The sequence below is a fragment of the Hakea prostrata genome, chromosome 8 (assembly GCF_041222555.1).
Source record: "Hakea prostrata isolate BN-2017 chromosome 8, UWA_Hpros_2, whole genome shotgun sequence".
NCBI classification, from domain to species: Eukaryota; Viridiplantae; Streptophyta; class Magnoliopsida; order Proteales; family Proteaceae; genus Hakea; species Hakea prostrata.
The window spans coordinates 2,803,421-2,813,160 of record NC_142607.1 but is presented as its reverse complement, the minus strand read 5'-3'; the positions used below and the strand labels follow the sequence as shown (position 1 = coordinate 2,813,160).

Here is a 9,740-nt window from a genome sequence, read left to right as displayed (position 1 = left end):
AGAGTGTATAATATTAAAATATCTAAATAATTAAGGGACTATCTAATTTTATAATAAATTTCCCCCCAAAACCCACACCCCCCCCGCTTTTTTTCCCCCCCCCGGGTTTGGCTCTTAATTTTTAAAATCTATACCCCCCAAAACCCAACCAGGCCCTAAAGTAATCTATATGGATGTATTTAGAACACATAACTTCATTTTCATTGTATTTTTGTTGTTGTCATTAAGAAGTCTCTTGTATTATTATTTTTATTTTTATTTTTAACATTTTTGCTTGTGCTTGGTATCATTTATGAAGCCATAGTTTATCTAAAAGAGACCCAAAAAATACAACAAATTAAAATAGGTTGAGACTTAGTTTTTATTTTTGGTTTAAAACCATTTTCAATGGTTGTTTATGCAGTGAGTTAATATTAATACGATGACAAGACAGTAAAACATACCATTTTGATAAGAGTACTTCATCCTCTCTTCCTTCATTTCCTCGTATTCTTCGTTTTCAAGCATCCCTAAAATATGGATCCCCAAAATTGAGAAATATCCTTGCGAGATTTATAGATTTCATTCCAAATATTTAAGCTAACCAAACAGTTAATTTTATCAACAATGATTCCATAGATTTGAAATCTTTATATTTTTTAAATTTCCAAACTCAAGTAACCAAATAGGCCATAATGAAAGCTCTCGTTTGAAAAAATAACAAGAATATTACATTAGTTGCATTTTTTGGTTTGTACTCGTTGTTGTTGGTTTGTGTTAAAATCTAAGATATAATAATGTGCATATTGACCTGATGCGTTCAAAATATACTCAGCCTTTAGATATTTGAAAAATTACTCGCAAAACAGTGTTAAATGTGGGTCGACCGTAAGGTCGAGAGGCCACCTCCGAAGGCTAAGTCAATAATGGAACTAGTCACAAAGCCTTGACGAGTTGCAGAGTCAAAATTGAGTATAGTATTGGTGGAAAACGATTCAGATATATTTATTGTGCATAAGTTATTCGTTTATGTAGATTTTACATTTGATTCCCGATCGTTGAATGCATTTATGCCTCATTCTGATGACCGTTCGATCTTACCTATTTTTCGGATATGTGGGTAGTTACCTTCCTTGGCACAATTCCTCACTTTGCATTAGTGGTAGTTTCCAGTTATGACTTAATCATGTATTCCGAATTATTTGGAATCATGTTTATCCCCATGTCCGAAAGGTTCCTTCTATCTCACGTAACTATCCAATTCGTCCTCTTGACTGATCCCGACGGACCCAATTGTGGTTGAACCACAAAATAGATCCGAGGGTAGACCGGTTGGATATAATCCTTCCTCTATCATTGCCATTTTAGGTTATCCTGCCCTAAATATAGTCTTTTAATGAAGATATCACATGGGTTACCCTAAAGTGTCTGAATGGTGATAGTTATTGAGAGCAAAATAAAAATATAAATAACTATATTTTTTACCTTTTTCTGGCAGTGATCTCAATATCACTGTGAAATGGAATTTTTTTTTAATTGGTAAGCTTCTCTGTTTTATCTGATCACATATCTAAATGATTTTTTTTTTTTTTTAAGTTTTATCCATTTTAATATGTAAGAAATATGAGTTTGATGAAATTAATTTTATTCCCGTTGATTTTTTCAATGTAAATTTAAATTAATGACAAATATTTATTTTGATAAGCATTTTCGATGCACCATACTTGCATTTATCAAAAGTTGGGCATGCTGAGTTTATAAGTGGAACAGTTCTATAGAGGCGTACTCATAAAATTTGACATATTGAGCATAAAAATCTTGCTAAAATCTTCCCGTATTACAATAGAATCTTTCCATTTGTTGTTTTTTCAATTATAACAATAGGGATCGTTGGATTATTCGTCTTCTAAGTGGTGAACAAAGTTCATATTCTCATTCTCTAGTGAAACCCTATACATTGTCTTTGCGATGGGAGTTCTATCTTCTTCAGACTTTTGATGGTTCATTCATATATTTGTTATTATATGTTGATGATATATTGATTGCCGTTAAATATATGGATGAGATCATAAAGTTGAAGGAATAGTCAAACACTGAATTTGAGATGAAAGACTTTGAGACAATAAAACAATTATTGGTATGGAAGAAGGATATAAAGGGAGGGAAACTATGACCATCTCAATTAAAAAAAGATTACTCACATGATATGTGTTTACTATGGGAGATTGTGAACTCAGTTGAAAGGCGAATCCGGATCTTCTCCCCGTCGAGAGTGCTCCCCCATGGCTTCCTGACCACAAAAATCAGTGGGTCCCACTGGTGAGAAAGTTTTTTTATTTTTATTTGTTCAAAAAAGTGTTTTTCACTGTGGGTCTCACTAATTTTTGTGGTTAGGAAGCGTCGGTTTGTGCTCCTCGTCGGGGTCGCTGATCCGGACTCTTGAAAGGCTACTTCAGTTGATATTATTTTTAAATTGAGAAACAAGCTTTATCAAGTGCCAATAATTGTGTTCTACTTGTATAAATCCAACATCACGCTTAAGATGTGGAATCTTTTATGGTTCAATTTAGGTAGATTTATAGGATGGGGTGAAAATTACGAACAACTAGGTTTGCAGTAGTAGAACTAGAAAAAACAGAACATGAACTTTGAATGTACTTGTTTTGTCTTTAATTCGTGTAGAAATAAAAGAAAAATCTGAGTGAATCTAGGTAAAAATTTCAGCAAAAACAAGGCGGTTTGATCCGGAAACCGCGTGATTGACGTGGCACAGCTAGGTTCTTCGATCAGAAAGCACAAATTCACAAAATGGAGTCCCTTTTTTGGTTGTTGTTTACTTCGGCTCTGATATTAAATCTAAATCTTAGGTACTTAAGTACTTTACCTGTATGTTAAGAGCGAGCTTTAAAACTAATGGAACTGAAATCAAGCACTTTAACCCATCCATGCTAGGTTGGGCGAATCTTTCTCACATTAATGCTTCCGTTCAACCTTAACAAAAGATTTTTCACTGCTCATCGAAGCCTGGAAGCGAACAAGTAGCAGAGCTGCGAAGGAGCACATTTGATCATCTGTTGCTTTGGAGTACGTACCTGAGAGTGTAAGCGATTGGCTGAATCCAACTAAAACCTGTTCTTGAATCTGGATTCTTCCGACCTTCGTTGTTCTCTGTACATATCCATTCGACCTTCTGCTATATCCAGTTATCTTCAGTAAGATCATTCGTTGCAAGAGATGAGGCATATGATATCGCGAAGAAGGCGTGTTTCTGCCATGACATTTCTTCTTACATGCGCCATCTTCACTGGTGTTGGCCTCTTAATACTTGCTTTCAAGTCTCTCGATCCTTCGACAGCAATTGCTTCCCAAGCTAGCGGCGTCGAAGATGAAGACGAGCTTGAACAATTTCCGATTGCAACACCGGAAATGAATTCAACAGATCCAAGCGATAGTGGATCTTCAAGGTGCGCCACGGTCGAAAAGATGGGCGAGGATTCCGCCCAAGGGGTTGTGGAGGCAAGTCTCAGGATTAGAAGGATAATTCGGAATCACTTTGCATTGCAAGGTATGATTGATTTCTTTGGTAATGGTTCAACTCTTCCTGTTTTCCCTTATGCACATACTGACGATTTCTATTATTTATGTCCGCAGTCCTAGTAATCTTAATCAACTTATCCTTGATAACCTTATTTCTGTAAAGAAAACTTATAGCATTTCTTGATGGTTTTGACATCTAGTTTACAGAATGAACCTCTGTTGCAATTAGCTTTTACGAGATGGCATTTCTGTAGTCTATTTGGGATCGCTGTTGTAAATTAGACTTTTATACACTTTGATTTTGTGCTTACGTACATCAACTCAAGTGGGAAATCCTTTTGTAGCTTAAGCTCGTAAGATAGTGGAATTTGAAGAATGTATGATCTAATCTCAATGTGAGATTAGATTTGATGTTTATAGATAAAGATATACACTAAGTGAGAGCTGTTACCATACAATGTATAATCACTCTCTAACACAGCTCAAGTATCTGATTCTAACTTGAGTAACATAGATCTTATTTATTTTGATGTTTTGGAGTTCTCTTTATTCCCTCCCCACATGAAGAGGGGGTATTTAGTACTTCCAGAAACTAATATCAATCTTTCAATTAACATCCTCCAATCCTAAATGACTAACATTTGAATCCTAGTTGCTGAAGGATTGGGGGATGTTAACAAGCTTACCAAAAAGCTACCTTGATCTTGAATAGATGGAAAAGAGAGAAGAAATACTTTAGAGTTTACGTTGCCAAGGGAGAATATATACTGCCGAGGAAGGAGAAAATTAGAAAAACAAGCAAATATAATCAGATTCGAAAGAAAATGCCTCATGGGCTGTATTGTATCCTATGGTCAGTGTGAAGCTTATATTCACCATGCAGTTTCCCAGCAAGTTTAGTTGGTCAGATCAGGATACATTTTTGGATATTAACCCCAAGCTGCCAGCGACCGAAAGCACTTACTGTTCAATAAAAATTGCTCACTAAAAGTCAATTTGGGTACCTAGGGTAGAAGAGCTGTGCAAGAAGTAATTCATCAAAGAAGATAGTTTGAAAATAATGATTTGCAGAATAACGTGACGAAACTCCGCTTTTTGCAAAAAACAAGAAAAATACTGGAAATTTTTGTTTTCTGTCTTAGAGAATTCTTCTGCATTATGTATTGTCATCTACCATTAGCAGTCTCCACTGTTGTCTGTCTTACGTTATTTTGGTACTGCTAGATGATATGTAATGCATAGAAGTCTGATCGAAAGTACAGATGAGATGCCCGTACAACAGCAATAAAGTTTTATCCCAATGAAATGGGGTTAACTAATTGGATCCCAGTGAAGACAAGACTGAAGGATAAAGAAAGAGAATGCAACAGAACAGTGAAAAATCAGTCTTATACACAATAGTAAGGTCAGCTATTTGGATATTTTCCCTCCATATAGCTCAGTTTGATGTCAATAGAGCAACGGAACCAAGTACCAAGTTCAGATTATAAAACTATGGAATGGGACAATAATTCAACCTGTTTACAGTGTATCTTCAGAACCACTGACTGGGATAAAGTATATAAGCCAGAATCTGGTGCTAGTCCTCCTTTTGCAGGCCTTGGGTAGGTTGGTTGGGGCGAGTCTAACCTTTGGTTTTTCTTTCATAATGTGCCTGCTCTCAGACTCGAAGAACAGCCACTATATATCCATGGTTTATACTACATATTAGAGAATACACGGGACTTGGTTAACTCAAAACCTCATTCAAACAGAAAAGTTTCAGCAATTGATCTCTTTTGTAATCCCACGATCAGTTTCTGAGCACCAGCAATGACAAATTTCATATGCTTATGTTTTATAACATAGGAAACTTAAGGTAGAGAAGAAGAGAGTGGTTGACTGTCCACCGGTGGGACCAAACTTATACCTTATCTCAATTGTTTAAAAGATCCAGCGACTTATCTTGGACATGCCATGACTTAACTGAAAGATCCTTGATTAAAAAGCCACTATTTGGCCCATCAAGAAATAACGATAGCTAATAATTAAATAAAAGTGGATGACTTTATTATATGAAGGTTGTGTGTGGCACGTTTGTTCATGTGCTCACTTTCTGAACACTTGGTCATGAGTTCAATGTCTGAGAACAACCTCTCTAGAAACAAGGGTAAGGCTGTGGTCATTTGAACCTTCTTGGACCCTGCTAAATGTGGATGCCTTGTACTGTCGGTACAGATAACTTTATTATCTAAGCAAATACATTGTCATTCAATTGCTGCATGCTCCTACATTGATTGAATGGTCTCACAAGTCACAGCTCTTGGTTGTAGCAAAGTGCCTTTCTATGGGGTGGAATATATTACCATAGTCTTTTCTAGCTCCGTGAAGCTTAGACCTTTAGGACTTTGACTTCTGCCGAAGGAAACTTTCCGATTAATGCCCATTGCAATAACCTTGAAGTGGTGGAGGCTTCAAATAAAATGTTAGGGTCCTTAACTCACGGTAGCAATTTTTTGATTACTATGGGACCTGAAGGTGAAAAGCAATTTCAGTAGCTTATTCCATGAAAACCCTTCCAATTGTTCTCAGTATGTATTACCAAAATAACTACTATCAATATTAAGCTTCAAAGTTTTTTTTTTTGTGGGCTGGGGTGGGGTGGGGGGGAGAACAGTTTCGATATGCCACAAAATGGGGGATAAAGAGGAAGATCCACCCATTCTCATGTACAAAGTGGAATTAAATACCCTACTACACTTTAAACAAGCCTGCATAATGTTCTCAATGATTTCCTTAGCAGGCAAAGGCAAATTCTAGACATTTTTTTACGTTGTTCTTCTTAAGACAAGGTAACTAAATTGTGACCATAAATCATCCATTCAGATAGAGAATTGAAGTATTGAACTGCCAAAAAGAGAATTCTCTGCTGCCTTGTTGATGTACAGCTTTGGTTATGCACTCGTCTTCTCTTTCTGTCCTTCCTTTGTCTGTTTCTCTTTCATATTTTGCGACCTAGATTATTTTGAATCCTTTTGGTCTCAATTACTACGTTTCTTTACTTGAGAATGGGGATCTTGGTGAAATCATTGTTTGACTTGTTCAATTTGTAGCTTCAGCTCAAAATCCTTACATTATTTCTTCTGTTTGAGACTCCCTGTTATTCAGTTTGTCACCTTTAAGCAGATGCTTGAATAATACCTTTTCTAAAATATTTTTCTACCTCTAAAATCACATTTTATTGTGAATTATCTTTTTTATGTTTGAATAAAACCCTGGTACTCTTCTACTGTTAATTAAAGTCAAACCGAACATTTCTGTGAATAGTTATGAACAATATATTTCTGTGAATAGTTATGGAGAATATCATACTTTCCAATGGAAAAGCCATTAGCCCTGACCAACCTAGTTGAGTCAGCTGTTTACATTTTAAATTGACTTGTCAGGAGCTTCTAGAATTCGAGGACTACCTCCAGAGCAGTTCTGCAGACAAGGTTTTGTTCTAGGAAAAGCATCGGAAGCAGGTTTTGGCAATGAAATGTACAAGATATTAACTGGTGCAGCACTGAGTATTATGTTAAACCGGTCCCTGATCATCGGGCAAACCAGGCATATTGGTTCTCCCTCAAGCCTATGTGTTTTATATTTGCGAATGGTTTTGAATTTGAATATGAACAATAAAGAAGACAACTATAAATCTTTGAGGCATTTTGCTGCCTCCTATAACATGTGTTTTTGTTTAAAACATTGACCTTGGTGAAGATATTCTTTTGATTTTCAGATTGCTACGTGGAACTAAGCAGACAAATATAAATCTTTGAGGCATTTTGCTGCCTCCTAAAATATGTGTTTTTGTTTAAAACATTGACCTTGGTGAAGATATTCTTTTGATTTTCAGATTGCTATGTGGAACTTGGATTTTTTTTTCACTAGCAATTCCTTAATATATCAAATCACAGCAAACTTATTTAGGAGATTTCTGTATTTTGTTCAGTCTTCATCATTTTATCTAATGAAGTAGTTACGTAGCTAGATTGTGGTCATAGGTTGTTATTAGTTGAGGGATGTTTCTGGAACGCTATCCAGTTTTTGTGAATATTGGCATGGATTTGCAGGGGTCTATTTCCATTTGGTGATTATATTTCATATACCAACACTGCTTTCACTTTGAAAGAAGTGAAGCATCTATGGAGACAGAATGATTGCCTGGGCAAGTATGGGAGGCGTTTGAATATGAGAACTGATGATTTTGAGAAGCCTGCTGAAACCAATGTTCTATGTAGCAATTGGAGAAAATGGAAACAACCCATCATCTGGTAATGAAAATATAATGGATGTCAGGTGCAGTTTTTTAAGTCAGGTTGCTTCAGATTGTTATTAATACTCTGTGACACAGGTTCCAAGGTACAACTAATGCAGTGCCTATTCAGTTTTTCTTGAAAAATATACACCCTGAGATGAGGATTGCGGCTTCTGAAATTTTTGGGCAGCCTGAATTTCTTCACTCTAAGCCAAATGTGTTTGGGGAGCTAATCAAATTTATTATACGTCCTTCAAAAAATGTCGATGAAGCTGTGAAGTGGGTTCTCAATGGTGGTGGGGATCCGGATATAGTATTGCATATGCGAATGCTCATGAACAGGTAGTGCAACTTCAAATTAAGTTTCATTGGACAAGAATGAACTGGTTATAAATGCTAGATGTGGGGTAGAATTGTGAATGCTTTATCCAGTGATGTAAGTGATGACAGCAACCTTTTTTATTTTTCCATTCTAGGTCTGCAAGAGCGCTACAAGCTGCATTAAAATGCATAAAACAGGCCCTTGACAGTTATCCGTCACAGGTGGCAAGACCTCGAGTGGTCTTGGTTTCTGATTCACCTTCTCTTATCAAAGACATGAAACCATACCTGAAATTTGCTGAGGTAGTTGATGTGATTTGATGTTTTTATGCTACCTTGTGTGTACTGGCTGGACATGATAAAATTCCTTAGTTGGGCTCAACAGCTGAGTCCTAAGATATCATATGATACGGTGCCTGTTTATGTTAGTCATTGCGTTTTGCATTTTTCTTTCAGGTTCTCCATTTTGATTACGAGTTATTCAAGGGAAATGTTTCTAAATTGTCAAGAAGTCAAGGGCATCAGTTGGATTTTAGAGTTAAGGATTGGGGCCCTGCCCCAAGGTGGGTTGCATTTGTGGACTTTTTCCTTGCGTCACGTGCAAAACATGCAGTCATTTCAGGGGCCCATAGGCGTGTTGGAACCACATATGCCCAGCTTATTGCGGCATTGGCAGCAGCACATCAACTTGGTAAGTTTCCCCCCTTTTCCTATCTGACTCAATTACACCTGAACTTTTATCAATCGGTTTTCCTGGATTTCTTTTTTCAGGTGAGAATTCTACTGTCTCAAGTTTTTCGTTCCTTAGCAGCTTCCAGAGTAATTTGTTAACAGAAGGCTTGAGGAACCAAGTTGGCTGGGGACATGTCTGGAACAGATTTGCAGGTGCACTGAGTTGCCATAAGCAATCTGACCAATGTGCTTTCACTCCGCTGCTTCCACCTGGCTGGTGGGATGGAACTTGGCAGTCTCCCATTACACGAGACGTTCGAAAGATGGAGGCTTATGGAATCCAACTCCTGGATTTTGGCAAAGTCAATGTAAGTCATCTTCAGGCTTCGTGTAAATCAAGGAAAGAGATTGTGAAGACTTCCCCTGTGTTCCACTCTTGTTATGGTTCAAATTGTTCTTGATTCTTTACCATGTTGTTGTACCGCTTTGTGGCCATAATAGTGAGAATCTCATATTCTTTGTCTACGTTCTGGTGAGATATTTCTCTGCTTGTTTGACCTGTGGTTTTGAGCCCCCAGAATCTTGAACCTTCCAAAACCACACCACTAATGAACCAAAACACTCCCCCCCCCCCTTCTTTTTTCCCCCCCCTTTTTTTTTCTGTTACTCACTTATGGTTTGGACAGACATTGAGGCAGTTCTCTTTTTGGTGTAGTACTGTCACTCAAGTTTTTGCCTGTTTAAGTCATGAGGTGATTAGGGAGGAAAGTAAATTTGAGCATTAATTAGGTTCTTCTAGTGTTTTGGAAGAAAACATATGGCTTGTCAAAGCATGTGATCCTGTGATTGGAAGATTGAAGTACTGTAGATAGCATGAATACACTTGTGGTGACAGATAAATGGTTCCATGAAATTATAAGATCCAAGGAAGGAAATCCCATAGCAATTCACT

At 37.0% G+C, this 9,740-nt stretch overlaps 1 protein-coding gene across 1 annotated transcript; it reads left to right on the top strand.

Annotated features, from left to right (window-relative positions):
• The first annotated feature begins 2,577 nt into the window (after window positions 1-2,577).
• LOC149006258 (uncharacterized) lies at window positions 2,578-9,409 on the top strand. The gene is made up of 7 exons (XM_089166500.1): window positions 2,578-3,544; window positions 6,942-7,104; window positions 7,611-7,811; window positions 7,892-8,137; window positions 8,272-8,419; window positions 8,573-8,807; window positions 8,888-9,409. Exons 1-7 carry the CDS (start codon window positions 3,214-3,216, stop codon window positions 9,247-9,249), a joined length of 1,686 nt encoding a protein of 561 aa, XP_089022626.1. The 5' UTR covers window positions 2,578-3,213; the 3' UTR covers window positions 9,250-9,409.
• Window positions 9,410-9,740: the final 331 nt, after the last annotated feature.

What these genes read in the sequence shown, in the direction of transcription:
- LOC149006258 (XM_089166500.1), top strand. Translation starts at nt 3,214, where the DNA reads ATGAGGCATATGATATCGCGAAGAAGGCGTGTTTCTGCCATGACATTT. An exon ending in CTGATCATCGGGCAAACCAG is followed by an intron (nt 7,105 to 7,610) that starts GCATATTGGTTC and finishes ATGGATTTGCAG; the next exon opens with GGGTCTATTTCCATTTGGTG. An exon ending in ATGCGAATGCTCATGAACAG is followed by an intron (nt 8,138 to 8,271) that starts GTAGTGCAACTT and finishes TTTCCATTCTAG; the next exon opens with GTCTGCAAGAGCGCTACAAG.